This window comes from Mirounga leonina, unplaced genomic scaffold (assembly GCF_011800145.1).
Source record: "Mirounga leonina isolate KUSES-001 unplaced genomic scaffold, KU_Mleo_1.0 Mir_454, whole genome shotgun sequence".
In the NCBI taxonomy this organism is placed as follows: Eukaryota; Metazoa; Chordata; class Mammalia; order Carnivora; family Phocidae; genus Mirounga; species Mirounga leonina.
The window spans coordinates 3,264,867-3,283,175 of NW_023270763.1; the positions used below are offsets into that span (position 1 = coordinate 3,264,867).

At 59.7% G+C, this 18,309-nt stretch overlaps 1 protein-coding gene across 4 annotated transcripts in view; it reads left to right on the plus strand.

The window, feature by feature from the left end:
* The window catches only part of SDK1 (sidekick cell adhesion molecule 1), a 616,964-nt gene that overhangs the window by 543,487 nt on the left and 55,168 nt on the right, over positions 1-18,309 (plus strand). For all 4 annotated transcript variants that reach the window (XM_034988284.1, XM_034988283.1, XM_034988282.1 and 1 more), the window contains 3 exons: positions 7,069-7,204; positions 8,643-8,699; positions 10,712-10,813. In XM_034988284.1, coding sequence (XP_034844175.1) covers positions 7,069-7,204; positions 8,643-8,699; positions 10,712-10,813 — 295 coding nt within the window. The remainder of the gene's footprint in view (positions 1-7,068; positions 7,205-8,642; positions 8,700-10,711; positions 10,814-18,309) is intronic.

Consider the following 18,309-nt stretch of genomic DNA (forward strand, 5'->3'; position numbering starts at 1 on the left):
AGCAGGAGGTGGTCAATATGATGTATTGTAGAAATAATTGCCCGTCAAGTGCCAAGCAATTGAAGTATAATTAAAATTATGAGTAATTTCCTAAATCAGAGCGAACAGAACAAAGAGACTATGTTTAAATATAGATTTGCATTCCAAATGAAATGTTTCACCTGTAAACCCCTTTTCTTCCAGTAATTTGTTTAAAAATTACTGCGAACACCGCCTGTAATTTCAAGGCTGGTGACCCACTTAAATGTCTCCTCCATAGAAACTGTCAGGTTTGATTTTTTCCTGGTGGGATAATCAGTCTCTGCCTCTCATGGGGTCCACTGCAACTTGAAATCTAAGGATTTGAGCGTGTGTTCTAGACAGTGGCGGTATTTTGTTCACACTGAGGGCAGCTCACAATAGACACCGGCGTTTCTGAATTGGTCACGGCAGAAGCTGGCTACTCTGAAAGTTCCGTTGGCTCATACGGTCTGTCACTCAAGTGTAGTTCCTTGGGTGGTTAGAGACAGTGGATTTTCAGGCCATTTTTTAGCAAAAAAAACAAAAACAAAAAAACTTGTTAGCGATAGATCACATTATGCACGTTGGATTCAGCAGAGGGTGGATTCGGTGTTGTCATAGGTGCCTTCCTAGGAGGAGCGTGACCGCCATCTGGACAGAGGGGAGCAGGCAGCGGGGCCTCTTCAGGACGTCTTTGGGGTTTGTTCCTTCTCTCACATGGGCTCCATCCCCTGCAGAAGACCAGCTCCTGCGTAGGGTGCTGAGTACCCAGAGGTGGACAAGACAGACTCCAGGCCTTGAAGAGCTTCTGTTTACTGGGCTGAGCCCTAGGATGCAGTAATGGGAAGACAGTGGAGGGGGAACTGGGAGAGGACTTCTGACTGTGTTTTGCAGGATGAATGCCCCCCCACCCCAAGTAAAGGGCAGAGATGGTCATCTGGGCATCACCCACAGCTGGAGCAAAGGCTCAGAGGTGTGACAGCCCCTGGGACTCAGCACTGGGTGTCAAGGGGAAGCACGTTGGAGCCAGGTTTTGTAAGGCCTCCTGTGCTCAAGCATCTCCTGGACAGATGGCCAGTCCAGGATGAAACCAACCATAGATGGGGTGATCTTGGATGTCACTCCCACAAGCAATGAGTGAGCGCCTGCCATGACCAAAGCCTGTCACAGGTGCTGCGGGGAAATAGAAACGAAAAGACACAGACCCAGCCTTGCCTTCAGGCAGTGTGGAATCAGAAATGGCAGTGTGGTCAGGACCAAGGGCTTGAAGAGCAGGTCTGTGGCTGGAAGAGAACCTTCTGTTTAGAGTCACGGGAGGCTCTAGACATCATCTCGCCGGACTTCCACCTGCTATGGGCCCAGGACTGAGCCTGGGAGGGTGAGCCACCAGCCCAGGTCCACACTGCAAGGAGCCAGGACTCGAGTCCAGAGCCTGAACACGGCCCATGGCTTCTAGCACTCTCCATGTGTCACATGGAGCTGCCCTCCTGATACCTCCCAAGAGGTCCAGAGTCTTTCATGAATGACAGATGGGTTTACTCCAAACTCTAGGAATAATAAGTGTGGTTAAACGCTATTCCAAATCCCGTGCAGGCAAGCCCCAGAATCTCCGTGGAGCCTGTCCTTCCTGGGGCCGGGACCCACGGCAGCCTTCACGAGGCCACGCCTAGGCTACGTGGCCACCTGTCCCCCAAGCCTGGATGGCTTCTGCGGGGAGGGCAGCGCTAGGGCCTCTCCTGCCTGGTTGCAGGTAGCGGTTGCTCCTGTGAGTGCGGGCTTGGCTTCTCCTCACACCTCAAAAGCACCCTCTCCTCCTTGGCTAGAAATGTTCGTGAGCCCAGGATCCATGGCCTCGGCCCTTCCCCTCTGTCCTCTGGCCCCAGCATGAGCATGGACACACATGCCATGGGTGGGGTATTTGCTGCCTGTTGCAGAACCCTATGTGGTCCCCAGTGAGGACAATTATTTTCCCAAACTCCCAACTTCCTGCTGTTGATAATTGTGGTGAGCTAAACCCCAGCTTCTCTCCACAAGACGTGGATTACCTCGAGCTATTGTGTCTCAGTCCTGTGCATCTGCAGAGTCAGGCCCTGGGGCCTTTGCAGCCTCCCTGGGGGTGGGGGGGTCCGCTTGTGCCTGAGGCTGCCACCACCACACCCCAGGATTTTGAGGGAGGCTGCGGGGGTGACCCAGCAGCAGTGACATCGCTGGGCTGGTACTTAAATAGACCCAGCCGCCTCTACCCTCCCTCTGATTCCGGTCAGCTCAGGTCTCAGGGAAGGGAGCGCAGCATGTCTCATCATCTCTGCCCAGACCCCTTCACTCCTCCTTGCTGCCACTCGAGGACAGTGCCTGGGGACACCCAGCCAGGATGGCCCGAGGCTCCCAGGATGCAGGAAGTGCTGTGAGGAAAGCTGGATGTGGACACGAAGCATTCCCGTGCGTTACTCCCTGAGCTCCGGTGGTGCACGCGGTGTGAGCAAACACCTACTCGTAGGAGCTCCTCTGACCTTCCTGGTGTCCCGTCCTCGCTGCAGGGGAAACACGGGGGCCCGGAGCTGTCCCCGCTCCCTCACGGCCTATGCACCAAGCCGCCGTCCCGAGGGACAGAGACGCTGGATCTGGGGAGCATTTCACTCTGCCCTCCTTGCGGGAGGTCACTTCCCATACTCTAAAATTTAGGTGATGGGATGAAGCAACGTCTCTTTTTCATTCTTAGACATCGGTTTTCCAACTTTTCCATTCATCGTATTTCTTTAAGAAGGGGATTAAATAAGCTCTCTGTTACAACGTGGCGATAGCTGTGTCTGAAGGACACCCCGTGGAGTTAGGATTTTAATTCTCAAGTGCGGCCAGTCAGACACCCAGGACTAGAGCTGAAGAAGCAGACTGTCGCGACCACCATCTCTCCTCACGAGCAGCTGCGTGTGTGCGCGCAATGTCCGCGCACACGGTCCCCGCTCCGTCCACATCCGCGGGGAGGCACGTGCACCAACACCGTTCCCAGCGCCAATCAGCAGTCACGCCGAACGGCCCCCACCTCCTACCGCGGGAGCCAGTTTCTAAGCAGGGTTTGGGGGACCCAGAAGCTGTTCTGAGAGCAACCCTGTGAGCGCTTCAGGGAGAGGTTTGAACACAAACCCTGTGGGCCACACCCATGGTAACGGAGGGACTGGAACACGGGTCTCTGGGCGGGGGGCACAGCCCAGGACGCGGGATGCACCCTTGCAGGCCCTCTCCAGGCCTTTTGAACACAAAGGTTTTATGCATCAAAGCTGGTAGGAAATGGGGGAAATTTAATAAAATAGAATAAAACCCACAAGAAAACCCCAGCCTGTCACCCACTCCCCAGGCTCCTGGGCTTCACCACCGGTTCTCCCTTTCCTGCCAGTGCTCAGCTTCCTGAGGCCCTCGCTCTCTGTTTTCTTGCTGAGTGAGAGGACAGAGGGCTCCCAGCTGGAGGAGGTGGTCACAGTCATGGTTTGGGAACAGGGGCTGGAAGGAAGGGCACACTGACCCGAGTCCCAGGGACCCCGCCCCCACGCCGCTGATCACCTGCCCCACCCCCACGCCCCGTCACAGATGCCCTGGGTAGAAGGCAGTCAGAGACGGGGGAGGGAGCAGGTTAGCCAGACAAACCACCAATACCCAGGTAAATGTGAATTTCAGATCAAAAATTATACAAAGATTAAAATTTAACTAGGTGTCCTGTATTTTATTGGCTAAATCGGGCAACCCCACAAGGCCAAAAGCAAAACAGAAGAGACTGGCCTGGCATCAAAATCCCTAGATTTCATAGTCCTGCAAAAGCGGCCCGAGCCAGAAGGGAAGGTCCCCTGCGTTGCTGGGGACAGCTAACCAAAATCAAGCGGGAAAAGGGAAAGCCCGCAGAAACAGCTCCTCCCAGATCACAGCCTCATGCTGGTTGAGGATGGCTGTGGGGCATTGGCACACACTGTGGGGGACACCGGTGACTTCACAGAATGTGTGTCCCACACTGGGGTCTAGTGTCCCAGGGGCCAGGAGGAGCATCGTGCTGAGGACATGTGGGGCCCTTCCATGAGGGATGCACATGGATCACCAAGGCAAGGCAAGCACACTCACATCTCCCACTTACACCTTTCTGCATCTGGTGGGGGGAGATGACACACTGTAGAGCTCCTCATGAGTTGGAGGCATCGCAAAGGACTCAGAAAGGGTGTCAGGGGCCGCCGGTAGCTTGGGTTGACGTGAGCAGTTTTCATGGTCAAAGACATCCTGAACTTACCAGGCACACCGTGTCCCTGTGGTACATGTAAACCATGGCTAGCTGCATCTGTATGAGTATGTCTGGCTATCTGGGCTACGTCTCTGGTTTCTTCGGGTTGGGAGTAGCAAGGGTTGAAAGAGAACAGGATTCATCTGAACATCCACATCCCTCTGGTCCCTGGGTTCAGGCAGTAAGAATTGCATAGCAAGAGTCTGGGGGCAAGGATGTGCCAATGTCCTGGGGCTGCCACCACAAGTTAGCTCAAGCCATATGCTTAGAACAACAGAAGTGTGTTCTCGCACAGGTCTGAAGGCCAGAAGTCCGAAGCCAAAGGGCCGGCTTCCTTCCTGGCTTCTGGTTGCTGGTGACAACCCGTGGCAGTCCCTAGCTGGTCGAGGCGTAAACGCATTCCTGGCCCCGGTTCCAAAGTGTGTGTGTGGAGGCTCCCCCACACCAACACGCAACACCAGCAGGAGGTCTGGGAATCCAACTCGATTCTACCTGGAGATGGCATCAGATCCCACGGGGTAAAGGCTCGGTCCCCAAGACGGCCCCCCACTGCAGGCGTCAATCAGGAGTATAGGTTGTCCTCTCTGCTTTTGACCCACTGGCTTAAATGAGAGGTTCCCGCGACCCCATCCTCGGGTTTGACTAATTTGCAAGAGCGGCTCACAGAACTCAGAGAAATATTTGACTGATGAGACCACCAGTTGATTATGAAATGATATAAAGCTCACGAACAGCCAGATGGAAGAGATGCACACGACAGGGTCTCGGGGAGGGGCACAGAGCTTCCATGCTCTCTCCCCAGATCTCCAGGTGTTCATGGATTCAGGAGTTCTCCGAACCCCATCCTCTAGGGTTTTGTGGAGGCTTCGTGACAAGGCTTGACTGATGAAAGCACTGGGCATTAGCCATTGATTGAACCTCCAGCCCCTCTCCCGTCCCCAGAAGTCAGGGGTGGGATGGAAAGTTCCAACCCTCTGATCACAAGGTTGGTTCTCCTGGCGACCAGCCCACATCCTCATTAACATGACAAGAGACACCTTGGTCACTCTGGACAAAGACACGTATATGAAAAACATATGGCTCATCTGAATGATTAAATAGGTATTCTTCTTATAAGTCACAATTTTGCAAGGCATCGCTCCAGTCTCTTCTTCTGTGCTCACATGAAGCCCTCCCTGTGGGTGTGTTCAAATTCTTCTAAGGATATTTGGATCTTCTTATTGCCTCAGTATTTGTCAAATGACTGCTGGATCCTAATTTGCTTCTCAAAATATGCTTTGTCTTCATCTTCAGCAACCGATAATGCAGAACATTTGGGCTCCCCATGTGAATTAGCTCTTACAATACCTTGCTCGTGTTCATCCGTCCAAAGTTTGCCATTACATTTGCAAGCAGCTTTGCTGTTAGTGATCTTCAAGCTTGAAGGTAGTCCTCTTGTCTTTGGGTGTCACTGAAAAGACCCACAGATACTTTGTTTTGGGGTTTTGGAGAGATTGGTAGCTTTGCTTGTATTAGCAGGACTCAGGACTCCATATAGGCAAACATTTATGTCGGGTAGATTTCTAGAAGTGTAATTGCTGGATTAAAAGGCGCAAGTGCTTTGAAAACCTTGATAAATAAAACCAAATTGCCCTCCAAAAAAGAAACCAGTCATTGGATCAGGGCCCTCCCTGCTGCAGTGTGACCTCCTCTCAACCACAAGGTTTGCAAAACCCCGTGCCCATATACGGTGGCATCCACAGGTACCAGGGGTTAGGACACCAACGTATCTTTATGGAAGACACAACCCACAGCAAAGGGGTTTTCCTACAACAAAGCTGTGGCCTCTACTGTGGGACCAGGACAGTGTTTACTAAGAGGCTGGTGGTACCCTATAGACAGCGGCTGGGTGGGTCTCACGGGGAACTTGTTGTGCATCCCTGTCCCTGGACAAGCTTCATGACCCTGCTGCAGCCAGGGGTCCTGGTCGTGCCCTTTATCCATCTCTCTGGTCACAGCTTGAGCAGTTCTTGTTCTTATTTGCTGAGTATTCCAGAGGAGACACGGGACCCAGAGCCCCTGGCCCCCTGGCCAGCACTGTGGCTGCCGTGGTCCTCCCCAGACTCATTAATCAACAAAAACTGACGGGAGGGAGAATGTGGGTTGGGCATCCCAGTGCGCATCCCGTTGTGTGGGTTGAATTCTGAGCCTCAGGGCCCGTCTACCACCGTTCATGTTCCTCAGGGTGTCTAAATGTCGAATGAGCACCTGCCCTACCCTAGGCCCTTCGTATGCCAGCTGACATCGGAGGGACCATGGGGGTTCCAGCTTAGGTCTGAGTCAGGGCAGAGTGGGGGTGACCTGGCATGCAGAGCAGTTACTGGGGGGCCCAGTGAGGCTGCCACGGGCCTAGGTGGCCGTCAGGGAAAGGGTGGGGCCAGCCGGTGGGTGATGCAGAACCAGCTCACATGCATAGTTCCCTTAGAGTTCTGGGTTCACCAGGCAACGGCAGCTTCCTCGCCCACCTGCGACCTGGGCAGTCATCCTCTGCCTTAGCCCGGGGCTCCTACAAGTATTCCGGGGGGCTGCCCATGGGATAAGATGCACAGTGCCTACACACTGGCACCAGGAAGCCCGGGCTCTCAGAGCCTGATCCTCTACCTGGGGGTCCCCTGTGCTCCTCCTCATGAATGCGGCACCTGCCTTTTTGTCCATAAACAACCAAAAACCACCTGTTTGAATTAGTGACTTCCTCCAGCACAGTTGACTGATTCAGCTTGAAGCGGAGGTCGCCAGGCCCCACCGGCGGGCTGACCGTGATGTATTTGCAGCCTCCAAGAGACGAGAGCCTGAACGGCCTTCTGCAGGGTTACCGGATCTACTACCGGGAGCTAGAGTCAGAGGCAGCCTCGGCCACCGTGTCCAAGACGCTCAAAACCCCTTCAGCTTTACGGGCCGAGCTCGCAGGTGAGACTCTTTCCCTGTCCCAGGATAGGCACCACACCATGCACTGGGGAGAGGAACCCTTGTGCATGTTGACTTCATGCAAGGCATGGTGGGAAATGCCCTGGAGGGTGAGAGGAGATGCGGCTCACCTCCCGGGGGCACAGCCACTGGGGTGGCAGGTCTCCGAGACAGCCCAGGTGTGCACGGAGAGGTGGTGATCCACGGAGAGCTCCTGGGCTCTGGGGGCTCGCACCCAGGGGAGATCAGGGGAGGCTTCTCGGAGGAGGAGCGATTTGGGTAAAGGGATTTCGCCAAGGACACAAGGGCCTGGCAAAGCTAAGTGGTCAGGAGGCAGGGAGAGCCGAGGGGGATCCTGGATGGGGCCTCCTGGTGGGCCAGCCAGGAGCACCCGCCTGCGTGAGGCTGGTGGGCTGTGGCGGGGAGGGAGGAGATGAGCCAGGCCCTCCAGGGACATCATATCGCTGCCCCATGTGGAGCCCATCTGGGGCGGGGGGGAATGGACAGAGGCCGGTCACAGCCTGCTGCTCTGATGGGGTCCAGTCGGGCGCCCCCTGCCCCCCGGCCTCACGGTGCATGCACACCCCTCTCACCCAGAGCCGATCCACCTGCTCAGCCACTCTCCCCAGTACCCCTGGCTCGGGCTACGACTCAGACCCAACAGCAGTTGAGGCAGCTTCTGGAAGTTCTGGAAAGGCCGCTGCTCTCCCCCACCCTCCTCTGTCAGAAGGGGTCAGAGGGCATCCCCCAAACAGTGTCACAGATCCTCCCTGCCCCTCGACATCCTTGTGGCTTCCAAATGTGCGGCTCAGGGACTGCATCCCTGCTCTCTCCACCTCCCACCACAGAGCAGGCTGTGCCTTGGGCCTGCTGGGGTCACGGGGTAGCCGACGGGAGCAGCTTGGCCCGGCCTATCCCAGGAGTGGGGCTGACCGGAACAAGTGGCTCATTTGTCTCCGCGCTCTTGGCCACACACCCCATCCCTGCCCCGCAGGTGTCCCTGGCTTGTGGCCAGACAGCACCTGGGCTTTGTAGCAAAATCAAAGGACCCAGGATGCGGCTGGGTCCACTGACCTGCACAGGTGCTCTTGGTCTGTGGCTTGCCCGGCCCCGTCAGAGCAGGGCTCTTACCTGAGCACAGGTGGGCCGACAGCCGTGCCTGCCACCCCGGGAGAAACCCATTTCCTGTCCTCTCGAGGGCCGGATACGCGTCTGATACACTTAGAGGGTGAGTGCGGACCCCACCTGTCGCGGGCCGGGCGGCCTGGCTGTCTCCGGAAGCAGTGCAGGGACCCCCAGTGAGCTAGTGGGAAGTGGGGAGGCGGCGGTGTGGACGGGCAGTGGCTTCCAAGCTCGGCCGGCCCGCCTTGCCTGCAGCCCGCATCGGCACTTCCTGTTTCCTGCTGGCTGACTGCCTTTCTGCTTTGCTTACCCCTAATAGCCCAAAGCAGCTTCAAGACGGTGAACAGCTCCACGTTAACGACGTATGAATTAACACGTAAGTGCTCTCTGCCTTCCGCGGGGCAGCCCGGGGCCCACGCCAGTTGGCCTCTCCGGGGACCAAGTGAAAAGCAGCTTGGACTAATGGCTCTAATTTCTGGAACTCCCCCTCTCCAATGCCGCTTCTCAACACACCAAAACCATTGGGCAGGCAGGAAACTTCCAGAAGCAGAGTCCGGGAAGGGGTTTGACTGACAGCTGGTCTTTGAGTTTGGGAAAGTCAGATGGAGCCAGATCTCCTGTCTGGTTCCCTTTGACCTTTTCCTTTTACTCATTATTTAACTGTGGTAAGATATATGCAAAATTTACCATCGTAACCGTTTCTAAATGTGCAGTTTGGGAGCATTGAGCACGTTCAGGCTGCGTGCAACCATCAGCGCCGCCTCCAGGGTCCCGTCCCTCTTCCCGGGCTGAGCCTCCGTCCCCATGAAACACCCACCCCTCCCCCACCGGATACTCCCACCCCTCCCCCGCCCGGCCCCTGGCGCCCACCCTCTCCTTTCTGTCTCTGCATCTGAGGCCTCCAGGGACCGCACACAGTACTTGTCCCGCTGTGTCTGGCTTCTTCCCCTTCGAGCTTCATCCCCGCTGGGACACGGCTGGGACACCCTTCCTCTTCAGGGCTGAGTAGGCCCCACTGCGTGCACTCACCCCACTTCAGCTGCCCATTCATCGTCCCTTGCCCCCAGCTGCGCCATGTTGCTTGCCCTCGTGCTCCTGGTCCTCAGAGGGTTTCATGGTCCAAATGCAGAGCGAAGGGGGCCCCCCAACGTGATTCCCGTGCGGGAGCTTCCCAGGACTGGCACGTGGATACGGGAAGGGGGACGAGGAGCGGCTGGCCCTCCCAAGGCCCTACCGTGTGCGGGCACTCTTCCGGGGCGGGCCAGCGCCATCCCACTGCATCCCAGGCAGCTCCTGGGCAGCTGGCCCCGCCCTGGTGGCCGGGGTTTGGGGGGGGATTCACATGAGCCATTTTCTCCTCCACGCTGCTCCCCGAACATGGCTCTACCATCTGTGGTCCGCCCCATGTCCCCACCCAGCCGCCACTCCTCCACCCATTGCCTCATCCACCGGGACGCTCCCTGCTGAGGAGCCACTTCGAGAGTTGGGTGCGGCCCGGGGTTCCAGAGACGAGGCTTCCCTGGCTGGACCGTGCTCCAGGCTTTGCAGTCCGGGTGATGAAGACGCAGAGGGGCCCCAACCGTGCCCGCGTCCACGTCCACCCTGGCTTGTCTCAGTTGACGCTGAGGAGCCGCACGGTCCCGGGGTTGGGGGTGAGGACGAACAGGCCAGGCGGGTGCACGAGCCCTGTTGGGCAGCTCAGCTCTGGCAAGGCTGAGAGTGGGAGAGGGCGGCCCCTTCTCCGCTCTGTGGGCAAGTCCGGGAAGCCGGCGGGGGCAGGAACCTGGTGGTCCGATTCACTGAACCTCTGAGGACCGGCGGCTCCCCGGGAGGCGAGATCTGAAGCCTGGCCTGAGTCACCATTCACTCAGGGGTCAGACCCGCACGTAGGGCCTCAGGAAAGCAATAGTAACCAGCCGGAGAACCTTCCAGAATGTTCTGGTTCACAGGTCAGCTACCTTCGTCCTGTCGCTCGGGCTCGACCTGTGGAACCCTATGTATGTGGCTTCACACGCCCTTGTCATCCGGAATGTGGTTGTTAAAAACTCAGAGGTCTTTGCATTGCCAGTGTATTTCCTCCTTAAATGCCAGGGCCTTTCCCCATCTGCTCTTACGGAGCGATTCTGGACCAAAGGAAGCCCACGTCACGTTCTGCCACCTTCACTCTTCCCTCCGAAGACGGCCTGCTGCCGCCTTCACCCTGAGCGCAGAGTGGGACGGGTCTGCTGCCGTGCCCGGTGGCTGTTAGTCCGGGGCCGGGGAAGGAGCAAAAGGCCGCTCCACAGACCCTCTGGGGATGCGCACGGCCTGCCCAGAGGCCCCTCGGTGTGGTTCCCAGGCGCGGAGGTGGTCCCGGGCCAGCTGACCCCTGTCTCCTTCCACCTGTAGGTCTGAAGAAATACCGGCGCTACGAGGTCATCCTGACGGCCTACAACATCATCGGCGAGAGCCCGGCCAGCGCGCCTGTGGAGGTGTTCGTCGGTGAGGCCGGTAAGCTCCGGGCGCCCCTGCCCTCCGGGAGGCCTGGCCGGGCGCTCTTGGGCTGCGCAGCGTGCCCGTGATGAGGAGCACCATGTCGGTGCGCCACCAGGAGGCTCCAGGTCCCCGCTGGGAGAGACGGATCTGCCAAAGGCTGGGCCGACCGGAGGCCAGAGAGACCCATCCAGTCGTGCTTTCAGACCCGAGGGTTCATTTCACACCCGGAGCCCTCCTCGTGCGTCCCAGGACATGCTCCCGGGGAGAGGCTGCTGCCTCCACGGGAATCCAGGCGCGTGGGGACCTTGGCCTCTGCGGGGAAGTTTGTGCTCGGCTGCCCACGGTTCCTGCGGGGCCCCAGCAGAGGCCCGGCTCCCATGTCAGCCTGACCTCCTGGTCACGGCCCCTTCTCAGGACTCAGAAAGCCCCGTGGATCATCATTTGTACCCCTTTTAGATAAGACGTGGCCCTGAGTTTGTTTCCAGGGCTGTCCCTCGTGTGGAGGCTCCCTGAGAGACGTCATATGGCGTTGAGAGCAGATTGGGCTCCCTTCTCGCTCTCCCCCTCCTCTGCCGGGGCCCCTGCTCAGGCCCCCTGGGGCAGGTAGAGGGCCGCGCTTCAGGTGCGAACGACGGGAACTCCCTCGGAGGACAGAGCCCCAGGCTTGCAGGAGAAGGCGGTTGGGCCTCTGGGCCAGCCCACAGAAACCTGTCAGGTGACCTTTCGACATTTGGAGAGCTTACTGTTATAAACCAAATGACAGCACTGGGGACCTAATTTAGCAGGATTTTTCTGGAACCATCAAGCAACACTTGCCCCAAGCGAGGATGAGTGAAATGCGGTGCCTGGAGAATAGGTTTGTCGGAGTCTCTGTACGTCTGTCCCCAGGACTAACCCTCTGGTGTGGTGGGGCCGGGCGGCCGGTGTTCTGGCAGATGCGCCTCCCCTCAGGGGGCCTCCCTCCCTCCCGAGGCCGAGCAGGAACACAGGCAGGGAGGGGATGCGGATGTAGCTTGCGCTGTCTAGGAGGTGGGGGCCCCAGTCCTCTCTGGCACCTGAGCCCACGTCGGTCAGCACGGGGGTTGGGTTGAGGGGAGCACATGACTGGGCAGCTGGAACCGGGGCACCCGCCCTGGGGAACCGCCCGTGGGAGGCCTGCATTCGGGGCCCCAGGGCACTGGAGGCAGATCCTGAGTCGCAGGGCCAGGGCGGATGCTCGGAGGGAAGGACAGGAGCCAGGGAGGGAGGCGGGCAGGCACAGGGAGCCGTGTCAGCTGGCTGGGTCCCCACGGGCCTGAAGCCCGCTCCGTGCTCTGCGTGACCTTGGCGGGTTGGCGTGCATCAGGGCTCAATGCGCGCAGCATGAAGTTGGCCGTCCCCACCCCCAGACGCGGACGGTGCGGCTGGAGGAGCCCCGTCGCCCTCCAGCTCCCGCTCCTCCCCTGTCCCGCTTCCTGGCCCGGTGGCCTGGAGGTCACTGTGTGTCTCTAGGAATCTGTCTGTGCTGAACGCCTTGCGGTGTCTGTGCTCTCGAGCTGGCTTCTTTCACTGGACACGCTTTCAAGGTTCACAGTCCGTGTCAGCATCTCATTCCTTCTCACGGCTGGAGAATCCTCCACCATGTGCACACACGCATTTTGGCTCTCCCCGTCCGTCGATGGACACGTGGCTTGTTCTGTGGGGAGAGCTGCCTGAACGTGGTGCACAGGTATTTTCCAGCGGCACCGAGCTAACGCCGTGCCCTAGTGCACAGGGAGAGCCCGGGACGCTGCAGCCGGGGCCGGGCCCTGAGGCGGGGTGCAGGCCCCTCCTGCTCCCCGGGGCCCCTCATCTCCCTCTGCTCTCCGGGAGGGCTCCCCGCTCCAGCCCTGGAGGCCTTCCTCCCGGCCCCCGCCCACTCCCCGTGCTGTCTCCCCACATCTTCCAGCATCAGGCTCCTGGACCCCATAACCCCAGAAGGGAAAGGGGGGCCCTACCCAGGAGTCCATGCTCCAGGGCCGTCTGGCCCCACACATGTGCTTGACGAGCCAGCTGTGTCGCTGAGGGCACTGGCAGGAGATGCTAAGAAGTGCTTTTAAAGCCTGCTGAGCGTCGTACACTCGTGTCCGGGGCACTGCCCCCCGTCTTGGCCCTGACTCCTCCCCCTCCTGCCCAGGACCCGACTCCGGGCACTTCTCCCCCAGAAAGCTCTCTCTGGCCCCCTCCCCGGTACAGGTCCAGCTCTCTTCCTCTGTGCCCAGCTCCTCGGGCACCGTGTGGACACCTCTGCTTTCGTTATCAGACGGGACTGTCCTGTCTTCCTCCTCACGGGACCATGACCACTCATGTCAAAATGCTCCTCATCCTGAGCGCCTCGCGGTGTCTGTGGGGACCGGAAGGCCTTTGCTGTCCTGCACTTAGAGGTCCCCAGACTCCCAGAGCTCGAGGCAGCAGAGCAGCCGCGGGAATCCTGGGCACTGGGAAGCGCCCCGGTGGGGTGGGATGAAGCGGGTGGACTTCGTGCCTCAGAGCAGGTGGGGGGCAGGGCTAATCAGAGATGCCTCCTCCTGAAGCAAGGCGATGCGGACAGTGGCATCTGCCCCGTGGCCGCAGTGACCCCGGTGCCCTTGCTGCCACAGGCACACGCGTGCGGTGGGCACGTTTCTCCATCGAGGGTCCTTCCTCGCGCCTCCCGCAGCGCCTGGGCAGGGGAGGGGGCAGCTAGGCGGCGTGCAGGAGCGTGCGCGCTCTGGGGAGGCAGGCAGGCGGAGCGCTGGCCCGTCGGTCCGGTGGGCAGGCGGCAGGGGCAGGGACCAGAGAAGCCGCTAAGTGCTAAGGGCCAGGCTCCGTGCAAGGGGATCCTCTAAGCACCACACAGGAAGAGCCCTGCGCGCGTGTCCCTGCCGCTCTGCGCCCCCCGCGCAACCTCGGATGGGTGCAGGGAGGGAGATAGCAAGGGAGTTGCGTGTTCGCTCCTTCCACCGTAACGGGGTTACAGCCTCCCGGAGGCCAGTCGAGGACACGAGGACAGAGGCAGAGCAGCCTGGTGCACACCAGGAGAGGGTGTGCTGTGCCCCCCGCGGGAGAAAGGGCGAGACCCGCCTGCCCGTGTCGGATGCAGACGGGCACTGACCAGGACCCTGGGCCTTGAGCTGCAGGACTCAGGGAGGGGCAGGGCCGCGGCCCCAGCTGGCGAAATCAGGGAGTCTTTGGTATTTGGTGGAGAAGACAGGGAGGCAGCCTTCTCAGTGTGCATGCTAGCTTCACTGAGGCTAGCAGTCGAAGGAGAGTCCAGCGTTTGTAGGCGGCTCTGCCGGGTACTGGCTGTGTGACCATGGGCAAGTCACTTGACCACTCTGGGCCCCAGCCTTGAGGCATCATGGTACAGAGGGGAGCGCTGTGAGGTAGGACTAAGGATACCTGGGTCCTCATGCTGACTCTGCCCTGAACTCGTCTGTCCTGCCCACAGGACGAATGTGCAGAATATGACCGCACAGAGCGGGTCAGTATTTGTGAATGAATGATTGAGACCCTGGGTGAGTTACTTGACTCGCTTGGCCTCATCTGCAAAGCAGGGTGTGCAGAGTAGGAGGTCTCTGGGTCTAGCCCAAACGTACAGTATTTAAGTCTCTCACCTCGTGGAGACAAGGTAATTTTTAGGAAATTTCTCATTGAGATTGATTTCTGAGCCCAGGCATTGCAAACTGGCACAAATAATACATCAGTATGGACTTCAGTTTGCCAGAGAGAAAATTCCAGCCTGAACGGGCTTAAGCTAAAAGATCATTTATTAAGTCATATCACAGAAAAGTTGAAGATCCAGCTTCAGGCATGGCTGGATCCAGTGCCCTAACAGGCTGGTTTGATGTCCCCTCTTGGTTCCACTCTCCTGTCAGTTTGCTCCTATCTTGGGCAGGCTCCTCGTCACGGTGGCCCTGCAGCGTGAGGTAGCAGGAAGGCAGCTTCCCTTCAGCGATGTCTGCAGAGGAAACCCACTGGCTCTCAAGAGCCGGCCTTTGGTGACACGCCCATCTGCAGACCAGATGCGGTGGCCCCCTGAGGTCCCCAAAGCCAGGCAATGATGTCGCGTCTACCTGGGCCCCGTGGGCCAGATGGTTGGGAGGATCCCCAGGGGAATGGGTGCTTCCTGCGGCGGTCCGCATGCAGTGATGGCAGAGTCTGCAATGGCCAGAGCTGCTCTGGAGAGAGGTGCAGAGCCCGGGTGTGGGCTGCCGTGGCACGGCTGCCGTCCAGCCCCATCTCTGTGTTCTCGGGATTCTAGCTGCTACAGGGCTCTAAGGAGCCCATATCCCGGCCTTCAAGATGCACGCTACTCAAGGGTGGGTCCCCACTTTCCAGCCAAGGCTGCCCTCCTGCCCTGGGACAAGGGCCGGGCACATGGGCCCCCGCCTGTGTTTCCAGGCCTCCCAGGCCGCTCTCCCCTGGAACAGACATCAGCTGTGTCATCTAGCATCCTGCTCTTGCCCCGCCGCCCCCGTCCCAGGAAGCCCTGCAGGCCTCCCGCAGCCCACCCTCGGGGCCAGCACCTCGGGGGAGAGCTGTCTCCTTCCTCTCTCCATGCAGAGCCGGGGTTCCCTCCTCTGTTCCGGAACACGTTGCACACGCAGCTTTCTGCACTCGCCAGCTGTGGTCTGTGTGTGTCTGTGCTCCAAGGTGCCGAGAGCCCCTCCGAGTCCCCCCACCGTCCTCCGGACTCCGTGGATTGCCTGGAACGGTGGGGGGAAGCGGTGGGGGGGTGGGGGGCAACAGCAGATCAGATAGGAAGGAGGGACGCCAGCAGCCCTGCTCGGAAGTGTGGACGCCAGAGGTAGATGACAGGCAGCTCCCTAGAGGGTGGGGACCCCTGGGGCCAGGGACACATGGAAAGTGCCCAGGGGGAGGCTTCAGCCCCGGCTCCCGTTTGCTCCATCAGCCCTGCCCATTCAAGAAGGACAGGCATCTGGGGACCCCAGAAGCTCAGAAACTGTGAGGGCTTCTGACAAAGCACAGCACAGCAGACCTGATGGGCCCCAAACCAAGCCCAAGGCGTTCTGTCCTGACTCTTGTTCTGCTTTGATCAAAAATTAATCTCATCCTGAATGCTTTGTGGGGACCAGTGGGGGCAGAGCACCTGTTCCCTGCTCTGACTGTGGGGGTTGTGGAGGCAGAGACCTCCCACACACACACACCCTGCTGCCAGGGAAGGGGGATAACAGCCCGTTCTCACAGAGCAGGGACCCCCTCACCCCGTCGGCGCCATCCCAGCTACCCCCTCAGGACCCAGCAGCCCCCGGACTCCGCTCTGCCCCCACCTGCTGTCCATAGCCACTGCGCGGAGCGGGTGGGCTCTTACCGAGTGGTCGTATTTGGGAGGCAGGTGTGACGGTAGAGCCCCTATGAATTGGGGTTTGATTTCCTGAGGCAGCAGGCCCAGGTGCCTCTGTCCTAGGGTCATGGTGGAGATTCGGTGAGACTGAAGAATGAGAGGTCCTTGGCCTGGCACCTGGCCCAGGGACACACGGACAGCTGTCTGTCCACCTGCACTTCAGGGGTGGGGCAGGGTGAGCAGCCCCCGACTACCTCTAGCGCTGCTTCCCCTCTGAGCCTCGGCCCAGATTTAAAGGCAGAATGCACTCCATCTCCCAACTCAGATGGGCCATCTACAGAGCCAAGATGGTGATGGAAGAGGAGAGGAAAGCCTGTGTCAACCCCGAGAAAGCTCTGGCCAGATGGGGTGATGGCGGCTGGGAGCGGTCTTGGCCCAGGAAGTGACCGAGGCAGCCAGGTGCTCGGCCTGGGCCTGAGCTGCCGGCCCGGACACACCTGATGTTCAGAGCCTGGCCCGGGGCCCGGAGACTGCAGCCCGGCTCCAGGATGAGGGGGCACGTTGCATAGCCCACAGAGTGAGCGTGGATGCTGTGGGCCAGGTGTGCCATTGGATAGGAGTAGAGCCGTGGGTGCCTGGAGAAAGGCAGGCTGCCGTGGAGGGAAGGGGTGCGTGTGCAGGGGCCCCTCGGGGCAGCGGTCCTGCTCCAGGGGATGACACACAGGGTCGGCCTCACCCTTTGACTCTGCCGTGAACAGCTGCCGTCCCAGGAACTGCCACGCGGAGGAGTAGGCAACCCGCAGAGGCTTCTGGGCAGGGTGGGCTCACAAGGTCGGGCCTCACAGCAGGCCTGCAGGAGAAGATGTCAGTCCCTTTTGCATGTAGCCAGTGGGGGTCCTCCAAGAGCAGTCCGGCTGCTGGGCCCAGGGCCCACCTCCTGGCCTGACTGCTGTCACCCGCCTTGGACAGGTGTTTCTCAGCCAGGGTCCCAAAAGCAAAGTCAGAACCCTGCCGAGCTCGGGGCAGCCGCTCTGGCCTTCAGGAGCTGCCTGGCGTGGCTAAGAAAGGAGAGCGGGGGGGGCAGGCGGAATGGGGCAGTGGGCCGAGGCCAGTCCCGGGGTGGTTACTCCTCCAGCCTCTGTTTTCTGTTCTATGAAATGGGATGCCCCCTGTGCCCAAGCACGGCACACTCCAAGGCCCTCCCACTGCTGGGGGACGAGCAACGGAAGGAGAAGCCCGGACGGTGTCAGGGTGGGGGCTGCTCTGAGCTGGGCTGTCGGCAGCAGCTCACAGGGGGCCCAGTTGGGGTTTTCAGCCACACCTGTGAGGCTCCCCTACTCCCCCTTTTCCACTGCTTCGACTGTGAAAAGCCCAGCACTGGCTTTCCCAGGCTGACCACAGTCTCCCCATCCCTGCGGTCCCACAGACAGTAAGCCCAGGCAAAGCCTGGCTGGGACTTTAACCCCCAGCTCCCAGCCCCGTGGGGCCAGGCCGGCCAGGCCCGTGCAGCCCGTCTGTCCTGATGCCGCAGCATGGCACCTGCCGGCCGCCCGAGGCCACCTGTTCTCCCCATCCTGGCTGCTGGGTCTCCTTTCCTCCATGAGCAGCTCCAGCACCTTCCCGTGAACGTGCGTGAGTGTAACCCACGTGTGCCCCCCTGTTCCTGGAGGCTCTGAGTGCAGCCCACAGCTGCTCCCGCTCAAGGGAGAGGCTAGGAGACTCCACACCCGCCGAGCCCCCAGATGCTCTGAGTGCTCTGGTCCTCTCTGCCGCACTGGTCCAGGGAATGGCCCCTGCAGAGAGCGCAGGGCACAGCCCTTCAGCGGAGAGGGAAGATGTCCCCTCCCGGCCTCCAGAGGCTTCTCCAGATCTTGCCCCTTGCATCGGGGTCTGGCAGTGGTGGGTCGAAGCCAGGTCTGGGATTGCATCTAGAGCCTCGTCCAGGGGCTGGAAGCAGCAGGGGCTCCAGAATTTCCCCATAGGAGCAGTTTGGGAGAGCAGGCAAGTGGGGCTCACTGCTGCATAAGGAATGGGGAGCCAGGGCCAGGGGATGCCTTCCCTGGATGAGGCAGGTGGTACCAGATGCGAGGCTGGGTCCAGGTGGCAGAGAACCTTCGCAAACCACCCCTGGGGTTACTCCTGCTGTTCACCTGGGAGAGAGACACGCATGGACGTGGGGTGCAGGGCCTTGCTGTCATAAATAAAG